The 17,750-nt window shown below is 36.6% G+C and overlaps 1 protein-coding gene across 1 annotated transcript; it reads right to left on the bottom strand.

Annotated features, from left to right (window-relative positions):
* Positions 1–306: 306 nt before the first annotated feature.
* LOC105446920 (NXPE family member 3-like) lies at positions 307–16,000 on the bottom strand. Its single transcript, XM_030997923.1, has 3 exons — positions 15,431–16,000; positions 13,942–14,114; positions 307–1,455 (listed from the first exon to the last, which is right to left on the bottom strand). Exons 1-3 carry the CDS (start codon positions 15,965–15,967, stop codon positions 606–608), a joined length of 1,560 nt encoding a protein of 519 aa, XP_030853783.1. The 5' UTR covers positions 15,968–16,000; the 3' UTR covers positions 307–605.
* Between the last annotated feature and the right edge of the window lie 1,750 nt (positions 16,001–17,750).

Below are 17,750 nucleotides of genomic sequence, written 5' to 3'. Positions count from 1 at the left end.
ATTGAATTAGAAATAAAACAAGTTTGAGTTTTATTTGGGGGAGGCGAATGCCCCCCCCCATCAGTACGCTAGTGGGTTTCATGGGGATACCAACGGAATACGGATTTTCTACAATATTTACTTGTACATTCTAAAGGATATTATGCGAGGGAGCGTAGCGACCGAGCTAGAAGATGTTTGCATTTTTATTAGTCTAAATTATTTAGTCTTTAGTCAGTATTCGCTATACATTTTCTTTATGCACTTTTTCAAATTTCAGGGGGGGGGGGGGGACGATCCCCCCTAAACAAAATTGAGGGGGACGTGTCCCCCCGTCCCCCCGGGATCGCCGCCCCTGTAATGAACTAAAGTTTCTCTATGACCAGCTATAGGCGTGAGACTTGGTAGGTCTGGCCCTGAGGGCTAGAAAAATACCTAGATTTTGAACCGTTCTAAAAAAGTACCCTTTTTCTTTAAATTGACCCAAAATGGACGTAGTAACCCCTTAATGCGGCACCGCGCGGACCACGTTCAATCTAAAATAACACCCCTTTATACGCATTTCCTTTGTCACGGATGCTTACAAAGTTGCAATGGTATGATATCGACCACAACGACTCCATTATTTAGGAACAGCCTAACAACGTAAGGAGTTTGTCGTTCATGTTGACGATATGGGACCCCGTTGGGTGCGCATTATCAGCTTGCAATTGCGCATGCGTCATATCCCAAGCATCGATGAAACCAATCCTGCTATCCTGGAAGATAATCTTACGCATGCGCTCTTCATTGCCTCTCGCGTACCAATCACTGCAACACGCATGTTGGCCGAAAGTCGTGTGTTGTCGTGTGTTGCCGCTCTTGAATAACACCACAGCGCGTTTGTTCCTATCTAGCAATCTTCCCATGGCCGCTACTATTCCTCGCACCCTTTTCTCGTAAAACAGAGGAGGAGTAGATTCAAAATGAGCCCACACAGAAACTACGACGACAGGAGACCCAGAGCTGGCAATCTTGCCGATTCTTGTAGCAATGTATTCCAAATCTCTGTCACAAGTCCAAGTAGTTTTGCCAATAGGGTATTTGTGAAAAGCAAATAATGTTGTTATATTGTTCTTCAAATCTTTACCCGAAACGGGTCCCGTATAGCCAGTCCCCTTTTCTCCTAAGAAAGACATTGATAACTTCAGCGTTTTCAGATAATACTCGTGTAGCTGGCGTATAGAAGAATCTCCCAAGAAGAACAATTGTCTATTACTGAAACATTTCTTTATTTGAGCAACATCTCTGAATCGATGAACCCGACAGGTAGGTGAAAACCAATTGCCCTGATCGTAATATCCCGCAATTTCTGGTCGCTTGCTGTTGTATCCTAGTGTACACACGGGTAGATCATCAGTGGACACCAGGGCTTGTGTTGCGTTCCCTTGGATCACTGTTAGAGTCTTTACCGGACCAGTGAGCTGTGTTTTTGATCTGTAAATGTATGAGAGTGTTTGATAAAATTAGCCATTAGATTACTCACAGTAAATTCAAAATTATGCGATGATTAATGAATTAAACTTACATCACTGATTTGCACACGTAAACGTGGCGTCAATTCGACTCCTAGCTGCGTTAGTATACGCAGGGAGGTGGGAGGACCTAATCAATACAATGTTTGCACGGTACATTTTCAATCAACAATCAACTTTTGTACGATGTCACCAAAGTCCTCATCTATCCTGACACAGTCCTACGTCAGCAACTAATATTGTAAACAGGCATTGAAGTCAAAACGGTTGTTACGATAAACTTGCTTCGATCTGGCTGTGACAATAATTGCTCCGCTTGAGTTTCCTACCCAGGTCAAACAAACAGTTGGGGACCAGTTGGAATCAACTGGGATTCCAGTAATAATAGGTGAATTGGTTTCAACATGGAAATTGGTATAGTGGAATCAACTGGTACTAGTACCAGTTGAAATCAACTGGAATCAACTGGTACTGGTATCAGTTGGAAAACCAGTTGTCAACTGGTACTGAAAACCAGTTGATTACCAATTGATTAATCAGTAGCGACTATCAATCAACTGATAATCAATAATCAATATTGTATGGCATCTTGCCACCAACTAAACCATATTTTTATAGACTCTTGCAATTGCCCCCATCACAAAGATCATTTAAAGTGAATTGCAGTTGAGTCTAATGTTAATTAAAGAATTTAGAGATCGTATACATAATATACAAAAGTATACATTTTTTTTTTACTGGTTATTAATTACATATATCTTTATATCTATTTGTACGTCTTAAATTAGACGTAAAACATAATCAGGCATATATAATATATTTGTCAATGATTGACTAATAAAATATAAATCACAAAATTGATGTGCATTAATTGTCACATTTGCTTGACAGATCATGATAATTATATTTTTTGTGAAAATATGCAAATTAAGCATGAATATGCACAAGATACAATGAACTGGTTTTCAACTGGTATTCTACTGATTTCAACTGGTAAATCAACTGTCAATATCATCTACAGGTTTTCAACTGGTAAATCATCAGGTAATCATCTACTGGTTTCAACTGGTAATTCAACTGGTAATCATCTATATGTTTTCAAATGGTAATCATCTACTGGTTTTCAACTGGTAAATCAACTGGTAATCATCTACTGGAAACAACTGGTCTCAAATGGTCCACTCTGATTTTATGGGTTTTAAACTGGACAAAACCGGCAGATGTATCAGTGAGGCCTATTGCTTTTAACTGGAATCAACTGGTTGTTTTCAGCATGCCAGTAGAGTCAATGGGTTTTAACTGGGATATACTGGTGCATGTGAAGTTTACCAGTGGTGTCAACTGGTTTCAACTGGTACCTCTCAGCCAATACTAAGCGCGGCGGCGGGACTCGATCGAATCGCGGACCATGTGATCCATAGTTCAGTGACGTATCAACTAGACCACGACACCTCGACACTTTTTTTGGGGGGGGGGGGAGGGGTTGGGGTTTGGAGGCGAGGGGTTGGAAAGTTGGTATGTGCCCCGCGCTCCTACATCCGGCGATGCAATAATTATTACATAAAGTTGGTGTAGTTTCATTACGGAGGCACAATATTACTACTCACCACTTACTCAGTTTTTAATATTCCAAAATAATAAGACTATGTTTGGGGTCTCTTAAAAGCAAATGACACCAATTATAAAGAAAGGATACCTTATTGCCACGTACTTCCATCCCTCAAATATTAGCTATACAGTGCCTATACAAAAAAAAAGGGCGCCCAACTTTGGTAGCTTCTAATTCAAAAAGTTATAACCTATGTAACCTCGAATCATATTCCATGGTAAAGTGTAATTTAAACCATACCATATTTATAAATGTGCTGATACTTATTACTGAGCAGCAGACGTTTCATATATTATTGTCAGCATCCTCTTTTACTAGGTATAGCACACCAAAAATAATTACAACAAACACATGTTATTTGATGGTTGCAAATGATCAAGCTTTATGAAAGCTTCTAAAAACAAAAAACAGAATTGAAATCGGTCAATGCGTTGTGATTTAATACCATTTTTTTGATATCGCAAAATTACCGAAAAACCTGCCAGAAATGGTCAAATTGTCAAAAATGGCATAATTCGACAAAGTTGACAACTTAATTCATCCCTTTCTTGGACAAAAATAATGAATTAAATTATCAGACACTAAAATATCATCTTTGTGGTAAAAATTACAAAAAAGAAAATTGATATATCTATTACCGTTTTGAAAACAGAAGCCAACAAAATAAGTCATTTTTGCCATTTTTACGAATCTGCAGATATAAAAAAGTTGTGAAAATAACTAAGTCCGCCTAATTAATATGCGCATATGTAATCAAATCAAAACCGAACATGATACATCAATGAAACCTATGTATATCAGACAGGTATGGAAATATATTTCATTTGTAATAAAATAATTTGTAATAAAATAAAATCATGAATATTCATCAAATATGCAAATTAGGTCATTTCAGCTAATTATATATTCGCGCACTCATTATGCAAATTAGGAAAGTCAAACTGTTCATTTTTGGGGCATTTATTAAATCATATATTCATAGATCATATTTACACCAAATATTGACCTTAAATTCTTAATATTTTTGCAATGCCAATACAATATGGCGATTGAAATTACTTGGATCACCGTCACAGCTATTTCCTCATGTGTTTCACAAATAATTCAGAAAAACCGATCATATGATAAGAATTTGTAGACTTTCAGCTACATCACGGTATATCTGCCTTTTTCAAAGATGTCAGATTTGAGGATTTATGATGATTTTCCGAGATACCATTCAACAGGCCTTAACATTCCACAGGGACTGAATTTCAGAGTGGCAGAAACTTTAGTGACTCCAGTACAGTTGTGGCTACCTTGTGTGAATATAACTTATTTATTTAATGAGTGAAACACACGAGGATATTGCATTTTTGTAGGGGAGTTTAAAAAATTGAGGTGCATTTTTTTCACCACGCAGAATAGCAGCGCGAGTCAATGGGCGATCAGCGGGCCATGTCACACATGGCTGAAAAGACAATATTCTAATTCAATAATTAACATATTTCCCACATGCCTATACAATGAAACTACACAGAATTGTAGTTAAAGATATGCTTGAAATATATGTGAAATAAAAATTCACAAATATTGTTTAGTTTTTTTTAAATACATTTACAAAAATGCTATTTCTACCAACTGACTGTTGTTGTGTGTGTGTGCTCGCGGGGCATGCAGACTGTTTGCACAGGCAGTGTGATCACCTTACTTTTACCGAGTTTGGGCTCAAACAATGAATGTGGGTCAAAAGCCATTATTTCTATTCCGGGAGCCAGAGCGATCAACCTAGCTGGAAAGGAAACTAATTTTTCATGTGCACAGATGTAAAGATCAAATAACTCCATATAACAAATTGACCGTCTGGCATGTTCTAAGTGATGGGTGTGGCCTGGGGGGTACTCCCTCCAAAAAAGCGGCCCTTTTGACGACAAAATAGTATTTTGTAAATAATATTTTTAGGAAACCTTGAACCACCATGAGTTTGGTGTCAAATGAATGAAAAATTAAATGATCTATATTGTGAAACTTATTTCAACGAAATTAGGATTAATTAACATCGCCAATTTAAGTAAAAAGCATGATTTTTTTTTGAATATTTAATTTTATCAAAAAAGATTATTTTCCATATATCAAAATCGGAGAATTGCATTTTTCATAACTTTCCAGTAATTTGTTTATGTACAAAGACGATATCCTGTGCGAGGGAGAGGTTTATATATCTTTTCAATAAAAAGTTATAGCAATCCAAAGTTATTGAATTGATTCCCACAAAAACAACATTTTTGCCCACATGTGTATTACGTGTATGCGTATAATATGTGCATTAGTGTATTAAGGACCTGTTTGGTGTGTTTACATCGAGTTTCAGAGATAACTTTTAACTAAAACCTCTTATCACCATTACAAGATCAAACACATCATCATAATCTACAGGGTGCAACCAAACATTTCTTTACAACAATTGAAACTTCTTTCAGAAAGCCTAACAATAAAGGCTGTTTTTTTTATTCAAAGAGCATACGTAGAGACGATAAACAAATAATAATAATAATAATACAACGTCGTTAAGCGTGAGACCGTTCACTTCTACCTCTCCCCGCCAAATAATTCGAACAAAAGAATCAACCTAAGGGAATCATAAGTTAAACGAATTTATCATTAGTCCTTGAAAATTGAAATAATACTGGTTGTCATAGAAGTATTAAAGGCCCGCCCCCCTCCCCTCAGTGTTATTTAGGGTACGCGTATGCATGTTCCCTCCTTTTGAAAACACCCCCTTAAGTCCGTGTGTGATAAGTCAATACGGGCCGGATTTTTGTGTACTACGAGCCGGTGAAAAGTACCCCTTTATCGGACATTTTGGGAACATGCGGTCCCTCCGACCCCGGAGTGGGGGGGGGGGGGGGGGGGGGGTTAAAGGGCAGCAAAGGCGAACGATTTACGCTACAATTCAGAAATCTTTGCTTGGATTGCTTTTTCCTCAAAATTACCATGAGACACAAGCTACATAGAACTATAGTCGTGAAATCATTCAGAAAAAATTTGAACTAGAATGAATAAAACATAATGCAAATGAAAAAGACTAGATAGAATGACTAAGACACAGGTTTATTTTACCACATTAATCATTCAGTACCAATTACCAAGCAAAATTCATGCCAGATGCATAAGGGTAATTTTAAAGACAATAATTCATGACATATTGTCAATTGTCATGATTGTAAGTTGACACCTAGAAAAATTGCTAATTATTTTAAAAATCATCAATAAACAGTAAATTATTATACATCTTATGAAAGAGCGTTATATCCCAAATCATTTGGTATCATATTTGTGTGGTATGTGTTCACGCTTGGGTGAACAGGAGACATTGTTTGCGAGAGTGCAAAAATCGACTTGCGCCAAAGTTATGGCGACAGTATGTAATATATGTTGGGATTAAAGTGAGAGAATGATTTGAATGGATCAAATAAGATATATTATTTTTTTCTTTTTGTTTCAATTATTATTTGGTATTGATTCCAAACAATACAAATCAATCTTAGAAATAAAATACACTTGTTTTTCATCTTGACATGAATTCAACACATTTTCATACATAGATTGTACGAGTGATGAAAACAAAAATGAAATCAATTGTAACATAAAACAAATATCCCCATCCAACCAAACACACTACTACCCCCCCTCCCCACCATGCGACACACACACCACCAGACCACACTTCCACACATATACCACACACTGTTTCTAGACGTATTACAAAAGATAATAAGGATCAGAATAATACCACTACTACTTCTACATGTACTATACTGCACTATATTGCCATTGATGATTATGATTATGATACTGATGATAATAATGATATAATAATAAATAAAATAATACTACTAATATTAATAATCATAATCATCATGTTCCATATTCATCATAATGATAACAATAATAATAATAATGACAATAATAATAATATTAACAATAATAATCATGATAATGAAAAAAATGAAAATAATAATTATAAAAGTAATGATAATATTAACAATTCTAATTATAATTACAAAAATAACATTAGTAACACCACCAACAATAATAATAGTTATAATTATTATCATAACAAACCTCAGGAACAAACGGGACACCTCACCTATGTTCAAAAGTGTGTAAGCATTTCGTTGATATAGGCTTACGTTTACTGACTTAATTGAATTCATTATCTGACCTGATCATGAGTGAAATGGCACTATAACTGTATTCCGATCTTAAATTCACTTTGAAATAAATAACAGGAAAAAAAGGAAACATGAATGGCTGCATTAAGTCAGCAGCAATGAAGACGGCTTCATAATTATTCAGATAGTGTTGGTTTCTAAAATCTACTTAATAACAAAAAATGCAAACATTTCTTTGGATAAAAGCCAAACCGTTAATGTTTATACATTGTTAAACTTTCTTGATAGAAATAGGCAGATGCCGTACATTAAAAGAAAGAATGTGGCAGCAAGTTAAAAATCGATAATCCTTGACTAAATGCTGATAAAAATGACAATGAATGAACCGGCCACTAATGAAAATAAACGGCGTGAAACAGAATAACTATAGAGAGAGAGAGTGGACGTGGTATAACTTTGAGAGTTACCCCACCACCACGTTCGGATTGACGCCCATGATAGTATCACTCCATCAATATGAGAAAACTGTACCGAGTTACGTGGCAATGTGTACTGTCTGATATCGAGAAGGCAGAGAATTAGAAAAAAGAGGAAACGGGGTGAAATAATAGCATGAATTCGTACATTAAACACAGTGTGAAAAACATCATTATAAACACACACACACACACACACACACAATATATATATATATATATATATTTTCATGATGCTTGACTATGATTGAGTGATATTAAGTTTGTATGCCGTGTATATTTGTTCATACGATGTATTTGTTTTTGTATGTGTTTCTACTTCAGAACCTGAAGAAGGCCTCACAAGCCGAAAGCTCGTAATATACTTGTAAAGTACAGCTACGTCTCACGTTCCTAGACCATTTTCTTCACGCCTATATATATATATATATATATATATATATGCACACACACAGATATCCATAAAATGATTATTCAAATAAAATTTGAATGCCAATATTAAACTAGAGCAGCATTATCAGCATACAAAATATGGAGAATCCTTACAGATTGCATGCTTATTACTTAGATACACAGACTGTTCCAGCAGGGGAATGGTGTTTACCCATTTTTCAATGCGAATTCCTTGGTATAAGTTGATTCTGAAGACGATTGCGGTGACTAATTTTTTATAAAATGTGCTAAAAGTGCCAACGTTTTATGTTTTAGGGGCCATGATTGTTTTGTATGCATTTCAGAACCAGTATTTTTGCTGAATATGTTCGTTTGGTGTTAAAAAAAAATAATAATAAAAAAGTAGCTCATTATAAACAATACAAAAAGATCTGGTTAAGGTTACGACCCACAGAAGACCACAGGGTTCCTGAAGTTCCCCAAAGGGTCCAAAGAATCAGCTACACGAGATAATCAGGGCCCAAAGCCAGATCAGCTACACTAGATAGTCAAGAGCAGCGTTTTTCAACCAGGGTGCCGCAAGGCATTGCTAGAGGTGCTGCGAATAAAATTTATCTAGCTGTTTTATCGCAAATGTCATGTTTACCCCAGTAAAAAATCTTCACTCGATCACAAAATCGAAAACAGGATGATTCCTGGCAACAAGATGACGGAATATCCTCAAGTTCGGGTATCGAGGTGCCTGAACTTATAACATTTTATTTGATTTTATACTGCTGACAAAATAACAATAGAACATATCATATTATAACTGTAATTTTTTGGCTCCCTCACAATATTTGGAGTGGAGAAATTATCGCGCAAGAGGCGTTTCCCCCGACCCGAAATGTGCAGGTACACGTTTGTGTATAACTATGTCAGAGTGATGGATTGCATATCTTCTGTGATGAATTTTGGATTAGGGTGACGTGAAACTTGTTAATTCCTAAAAATAATGGTGCCGTGACTATGAAAAAAGGGTATCAAGAGCATATTACATCTCTTTTTCGGTATCAAATTACCTTGATTCATCGTAACGGGTACGTAGCTTTGACAGCCAGATTATGTCTCAGGTACCCAACATCTTATTTTAAGGGCCCATCATCTGTGATTCAAGAGTGTAATACTATAGTGAAATGATACTTTTTTCCAAAGACATTTGTAAGTGGGTTATACTAATGGCTGTTTTTAATTTAACCAATATCTTATCCTTTTGGGACCCCTGGGGGCGGCAGTGGGAGCCAATGGAAAACGCGTGAAAACACATTTATTTCACTGACTAAAACAATCAAACATAAATTATGTTATATAATGTGCTTAACCAAGTGATGATAGCCATGGACAATAAACTATATACCGCGGGCACATTCACTTTCCATTAAAGGGTTAAATGTCCCTTTTCTTAATTAAATGTGGGCCCACAAAATACAATGCCCACTACAATATTGCACGTTGTAACGATCTCATTATAAAGAAGTACCTATAAACTACCTAATTTCGAAATTCCAGCTTTCTAGGAGTAAATTTGAATGCAAAAATTACGGCTTGAAAAAACATGTGGCGGATTTGAAAGAGTTCACAAAACAGTTCCATGCATGCCTTACTCCATGAATGTATGCTTCGAATTATACAAAGGCCCGGGGGTAGATCCTAAGTTCATAAGGTTCATATTTATTGCCCTTTTAGCAATGGAAACTCGTCGTGTTACACTGTATTGCGATACACATATATATATAACATAATATACACTCATACAAAAATTAATAAACTAATTTTTTGAGTTGACAGAAAACAAAAACAAACAATTAACAATAAAAACAAAGTGCATGCATCGAAAAATAATATACATGTTTATCAAGTGAGGTGGAATGACGATAGGATTTTACAAGTATTGATAATGTATTGCATTATTATTATTATTATCACTGCTATATAGTCTGATTATTATTATTATTGTTATTATTATTATTAACAATGGAAATTCGTCGTGTTACAAGCTATTGCGATACACATATATTTACACAGTCGGACTTAAAACTTATGGAAAGCCGTTGGTATCTTTGACAATACTTTGTAAAAGTTATCTTAAAAGGCATACAATGTTGATTCAAATCATGCGTATTTTCTATTATCAAGGAGATTTCATGTTCTTGACGTGGAATTTATAAAAAGTCTAAAATACTCGAATTTTCGCTTTTTAATATATTTCAGTTGGAGGCTACAAATGGCTCTCCATAATGTTTAAGTCGAACTAAGAGTTAAGTTCGACTTAGGATCTTTGTTAAACACCCCCGGGTCCCTGGATGAATATTCCTAAAAACCTTGATGTGGATGTGGTAGTTGTAGGCTTATAAAAGAATGTAGGTAGTGGACACTCGGGACAGTCGACTAGTGACAAAACAAACACAACTAAGGCTATATATGTATTTAGGACAAGTAGGACACATATTCTTTTTATAATTTTAAAAGTTTTTGTTGTTGTATTATTTGTTTCGTAAACTTGTGGCTATTATCTTTCTCAGTTGTCGCGCATTTCTTTTATGTCAATGTAAACTACCGTAATTCAAACATGTTTGCCGTATTGACAAAATGCTAAAATCACACCTCTCTTGTAAATGAGTCTTTCGCGAGCTTATTATTACCTCAAACAAAGTTTTTGTTGTTGTATCATTTGTTTCGTGAACTTGTGGCTAGTATCTTTCTCAGTTGAAAGCCTTAAAGGTTTGCAGTGTCAGGCATTTCTTTTATGTCAATGTAAACTACCGTAATTCAAACATGTTTCCCGTATGGACAAATGTAGAATGGTAAAATCACACCTCTCTTGTGAATGACAAGGCCCTTTGTACAGTCTTTCGCGAGCTTTCTCAGTTGAAAGCCTTAAAGGTTTGCAGTGTCGCGCATTTCTTTTATGTCAATGTAAATTAACTACCGTGATTCAAACATCTTTGCCGTATGGACAAAATATAGAATGCTAAAATCACACCTCTCTTGTAAATGACAAGGCCCTTTGTACAGACTTTCGCGGGCCTATTATTACCTCAATGTACAGCATAATAATATTAATATCCTGGATGAGATATTTATCATTTTCTCAATTTTCTATCGAGACTACGAACAACTTTTCAAAAGGCAATTATGATAAGCAAATATCCATTTCCAAGGTACATGTACATGATGAACCTGCATCGGATCCGGCAGCTGCAAAATAATTCGGAAAGAAGTTTGCGCATTTGCCAATTTCATTTGTAAAAAATAAACAACATATTGCCAAATGTTGCAATACAGAGGTGGATCAAGATTTTTTTCCAAGGGGGGTCCAGCGGCGGAGCCCCCGGATGCTGTCGAGTTTTTAGCAATTCGACAATTTTATTTCCCTTTTTATCTCTTTTGTTCTTCTCTCTTTCTTTCTCCCTTTTGTCCCTCGCTCTCCGTCTCTCTTTCCCCCCTTTTTAGATCGCAAAGGGGGAGGGAGACGGCCGATTCCACCCCCTTCCCCGATACACAACTTCAATAGCAGCTGTTATCTCTACAGTTTTGTTACACAATAGGCTTCCAAAAACTCACACAAAATGATTGTTAATTGTTGAAAATAGTATTTGAAATGGTTATCATGCAGGATTTTACAGTCTGTTAAATAAAGGGAATAGTTGAATTATTATAGCTCATCTGTCAACATTTCAAGCATTATCGTTTTTGGCTGTCGTTTAATAAGGAGATAGATGGGGTCGCAGCTGTTAATTTCAGTTTCTCCTCGTGAAGCAATTGCCCAGGTATTATAACACACTGATTAAAACATTATAGATCTCATAAACTTTAATAAACTGTATTAAAAATTGTGTTGACAAATGCACCCAGTCACGAGACCCACATGTTTCAAGTATTAGTCCAATGTCCACGTAAGAATACACTACATCATAATTACGGCAAATTGTTTGTTTTATACGTCAAAGTACTAGTTATCCATCGACGTACACAAAACGTATGTCATTGTTCTGTACTCTATTATAATGAACTACCTTTTTTCATCACAGCCAACTTTTTCATTAGAGCGATCTCCACCCTGAGAATAAACGTATGAATGTGAATGGTTGAGGATAAAACTTTCTTTGAACATAGATTCCTTGTCTTCTTCGCCTTATGGCTGTGTCGGGATACACATTTGCCCCGTATAAAAACCTTCAAAAATATGTATTTTTTCTTAAGAAAATGTTCAATCATACATTCACCCTATAAAAAAATTGCAAATATGTTTGTATAGAACGGCCCCTGATGAAACAAATTTATTCCGTCATAAATAACTAATAAAACAAAAGTTTATGACATTTTCTGTAGACTGCAACTTAGAAAAGAGTTCGCATGATACGTCATGAAGTTGCCAATTTGTGTTTCACTGATGACAACTTAAAAACTTCACAACTTTCCTAATTTTAATCTAATTTAGCTCAAAATATCATCAACTTGTTTCTTTGTTTTCAGCTTTTATTAAAATAAACTTGTTATCAGAATGGACTTCCCCGTTAATGAATAGGGGGGTAATTTGCCGGGGGCGATTGTCCTGGACCCATTCAAACCAATCGCGATTAATATCAATCGCAAGAAGGTCGTTAATAATATTTAAAACGGGGCCCTGGGCCCCGTTGCACAAAATTACTTACTATTGATGATAAATTTGCCATCCATGGTAACCAGTGGCGGATCCAGGGGGGTTCGGGGGCCCGAGCTCCCTCCCCTGGGGCCTAAAACGTGTAAAAACACATTAATTTGACCCTTTTTTTTGCCATTGATGGCAAGCGGCCTAGATCTGTTAAAAGTAAAACAGTCATTCATAGGGTGCGTCAGATCGTTCCTGATGGCAAGTCCGCAAGTTACTTTTTTGGTCACCCGCTCTTCTCAGTTTATATGGGAGGAGCGGTGTCTTACCAATCACCAGTCACGTGTTGCGCAATGCACCAGTCACGTGTTTCTCGATCGTTCAATCCTCCTTTTGTCATCTTGTGACAGATTGCTGTGTTCACAAATCAATTTAAAAATCAAAAAGCTTTGGACAAGACTTGCAGGATAGGGTTAAAATCGAATCGTCGACATTCAACTTGTTTAGTTTTCCTGAGAAAGAACATTCTCTGAATAGCCTTTGTACACAATAAATTAGTGTTTTTGTTCCATATAAGTTAGTCATCGATGACGGAGCCATTTTGTGTACTATAACTTCACTGAATAATGTATTTAAAAAAAAAACTTCTATGCGGGCATGCCTTGAACCATAATGCATGGCCCTACAGAGGAATTTTTCCTGTCGGGGACTGGGGGGAAGTGTAATGAATTATTACAAATTTATTGCATTTTCTTTGTTTTTTATTTTTGTGGGGGCGTCGACGTACCCTATAGCGCCCGCTGCGTACAGTCATGATTCATTGGCTAAGCAATGGCCTCGTTACTGCGAGCCCCCAGGATCAAAACCGTGTCGATGTGCTATATTAGTGCCCCTTTATGAGGCATTAATCCCCATTACTGTCAGTTATGACTTAAGGACGTAGGTCCCATAGTTGATTAGCACAGAATTATGCTTTAGCAGTCACGCTAAACAAACACTCCCCAGTTGTCATTCAATACAATCTGAGAATGTACACTATTACCTAGATCTATTAGGAAGAAATCATTGTCAAAATAATTCTAAAAATTGGGGTAAACAAAAATATTCCAACTTTAATTATGAGCGACAGTGTAGTTCCAACTGTTTATTCTCAAAGTTTAGCTATAAATGAAATGGAATATCTTACACTTTAAATGCTTCCCTTTCCGTCGCATTCGTCACCTGTATAGCTTGCTTTTCACATTTATTTCCGTCAATCCTGTGTTTCTTCCAGTCACTACAACCGAAGCCAACTGGCTTCTCACAAAACCATGGTGAACCAGTCGTTTCATCGGTAAAGTCACAAAATTCATTCTCCTTCTGTCCGAAAAAAAAAGATAGAATATAACCATGGGTGGTGGTTGGCCGGTGCATCCACTCCCCTCCACCCCCTTACTCCTTAAAACGCTACAGAGGGATCGTGGACCTTATGGGGGTTAAATTATTAAAACACCCCCTCTTTTCTGGCAATCTTGGATTGGCCGTTAGGCCTTTGCAAACTGTAGCGCCGTTTCCACGCAGCATAGAGTGGGGCCGGTAAACGTACGCCCCACCGAATTTACAGAACCAGGGGAATAATCAATAATTACTGAGGGTCGATCTACTTTCTTAAAGGATGATGGATGCACATAAAGAAGAAGAGTCTCATAAACGAAAAAAATAAGTATGAAAGCCAAACATTGTCATCCAGCCAAGAAATCTTTGTTTGAGGTGACCAATTTGCAACTCTAAATTTTGTCCGCTGTGCAACTCTTATATCGGGGACTTGTGTGACGTAAGAGGGAAGACCCGCCGCTAGTTATAGTGCATGTACTATGTCTATGTGCGTACGTTTTGCTTTTGATCTATTTTCTGATAGATCAAACCATGCAACGAATATAAATTGTTTTTTTGGGGGGGGGGGGGGGGAGAGAGGGGGTAAGAGTACACTTTGTTTTTTTGTTTTTTTTGTCACGAATTTTTTTTAATTTTACATTTTGCTCCGTTGGGGAGGGAGGGGGGGTGAGGTCACTTTTTTAGGTCAGCCATCGGGATATTTTTTTATTATTATTATTTATTTTTTTTATACTTTTTTTTCGGTATATTTTGGGCGAATTTAGGGCTGATTTTATCATATTTTTTGGACGGGGGCACGTGCCCCCTGTGCCCCCTGGATCTGTCACTGGCACTATAAGACTACCATAGGCCATGTACTATAGCTTCTCCTTATATTGACACAACCAGTAGGTAGCTGGGCTAGGCTTTTCTCAAGGCACAATTATTTTTTGATAAGGTGTCAAATTAGGGTCTGTGCTTGCAGACTACTTCGAGTCACTCGTGGAGGCTTGTTTTAATGATTGTTTTTAATTGTCAGTGGTGTTTTCAAGACATTAATTGAATCTTGTTTATGAAGTGTTAAACTGGCATAATATTCTAGATTTGTTGGATTTCATTGATTAATGTTTTTCTTATCCATCCTCTCCCTGTCTGGGAAGGACTGTCTGTTTATTATTTTCTCGACACGGAATAGATTAAACATGTTTATTGACATTACTAGAAAAAGTACATCTTACTTGAACGTCGCTTGCTTTATATTAGTACCATCAGAATGTCCCCCCCCCCCCCAAAAAAAAAGAAGAAACAGAAACAGGACTTACCATAGGTCTTCTTAGTTGAATATTGCAAAAACCTTCCTTTTGGGTTTTGTTTTCGGACTCGAATGCGCCAAAGTACACTATTCTTGGCTGGTTTTCAGTGCGTATACGATCCAAAACATATGTAGCTTCACTTGAATAAATCAAAGATACAGATATACTGATAACGCCTGTCCATTTAAGTGTAAAATAGGCATTATATGTTCCATTCCCATTATCAACAATTTCACCGTCAGTTGACGAACTAGCGGAGTAAGTTGAATTTGTGGTGAAAATCTTTGCTCGAAATAAGTCACCGCCATATTGTTTGGACTCGTTACGTCCATTTCGTGCGTATATATGCAACTCGAGTTCGTCACATATGAAGTAAGTTTCTTTGGGATTTATCAGCTCGAATGTTGTGAGAGTGTTGTTGGTAATGTCCATGTGGTTTGTCCAGTTGATTGGATGAACAGAGGGATAAGCGAAGTGAGGAAACTTGCGAGCTGTTCTGCCTGGACATAAAGAATGTTGGTTGCTCTGATCCGAGAATGACCGCATGAGAGGTACCGGAGCAGGCTGAACCTTAAACTGATTCATCTATGAGTGATAAAGAGGAACAGCCTAATCATAACAGGCCATGCAATGTACTAACCTGTTATATACATATGGATATTAAAGTTTCAATCACAACTTCATTCTTAGCAATAAATCCGCAAGCGAGCAAGCAAGTAAACCGAGCAGATTTTTATGAAATCATTTCTTTTTAAACGATGGCAAACGGGCGATTTTCTTCTTTCTTCAAAATGATAAATCACTATCAAATCAGTAAATAATCCATACGTACGGACGGACAACCCGAAAACATGATGCCTCCGGCACCACCTTCGGTGGCGGAGGCATAAAAAAGAGTGTCCTCTTGTAAGTAATACGTGATACCAAACAATAATTGTATGATGTTTTGCTTTGCAAATTATGCAATTCTTTTATATTTTGGGGATCGCATTTTTGGATAAATCAGTAAATCAGTAAACCCCCGATCCGACATCGTATTTTTTAGATCGCAATATCGACGGAATCCTTTTACAATAAATGTTCTAGTTCCACCAATATTTAGTCAAAATTTAGTTAAATTGTTGCTGTCTTTTTGTTAATAATTGAAATAATTTTATTTGTGTAGAATATATAAGAAATCATGGATGAAATAATTTTATCAGATTCCTAATATCTTTTTTTAATCTCCACGAAATTTGGTCACCCTATTATTATACTTTTACTACTACTACTACTACTACTATTTCTACGATTATTCTACTAATATTTCTACTATCATTATCATTGTCATCATTCTAATGCAGCAAGAAACCACCCCCTAACAACAAAATAAAAGATAAAGGTCAATTTTAAGGGACGATACGGTGTTGTGGACTCACCAGGAAATTATACCTCGAAGTAACAGGTGATCTCAAATACTGATAGTCACCAACTTGATCTAGAATTGCCAAGGCAACTAACACTAAAGTTGAAGTTAATACACAGATGTTTCTTGACTTCCCCATGGCTGCAATAAAAAAGAACAACGGATATAAGATTATTTTGACAATTATTCAGATCTATATAGTTCACCTGTGGGCACATTGTATAAACGTAAGAAGTATGGCTCGGTGTAAAAATGTAAGACGAAAAAATGTCAGAGGTAAAAATGTCAGAGGTAAAAATGTCAAAGGTAGAAATGTCACGAGGTAAAAATGTCAGAGGTAAAAATGTCAGAGGTAAAAATGTCAGAGGAAAAAATGTCAGAGGATAAAATGTCAGAGGTAAAAATGTCAGAGGAAAAAATGTCAGAGGTTAATATGTTAGAGGTAAAAGTATATAAAAAAAAGCATGTTACAGGTTGGATATTGGTAATTGTTGTATATTAGGCTAATTGAAAAGATAGTAACGAAGGATTCTCTGCAGTCATTAATTTCAGCGCTGCTTTATTTTCTTCTTTCTTTAACTTGTATTTACCTTAATTTTCTGCCCGAAATTGTGAATGTTTGCCCGATTACTGCCGAGGGGAGACAGGAGGGGGGGGGGGGGGGGGTGTATCCTTCTTTTGTGGACCCGGCTGCCTTTCCCTCACATGCCTTTGTCTAACTTAATACTCAACACAGAGCAAACTTCTGGAAAAGAGAATGTCTAACATCGAGTAGTTTGGCCATGAATTATAGGCCGAGTTGTGGCTCGATGGTGTAATCATTAAATAAAAATAAAAGTCATCACAGCTCCCCCCCTAAAAAAAGAGGAGAATATATCACGCTGTGAGTCCTCCGCCCCCCCCCCTACTTCACCGTCCCTTCTG

Source organism: Strongylocentrotus purpuratus, unplaced genomic scaffold (assembly GCF_000002235.5).
Source record: "Strongylocentrotus purpuratus isolate Spur 01 unplaced genomic scaffold, Spur_5.0 spur5_scaffold_4, whole genome shotgun sequence".
Taxonomy (NCBI): Eukaryota; Metazoa; Echinodermata; class Echinoidea; order Camarodonta; family Strongylocentrotidae; genus Strongylocentrotus; species Strongylocentrotus purpuratus.
Note: the sequence above shows the minus strand (reverse complement) of the source record. Positions and strands in the feature narration are given on the sequence as shown.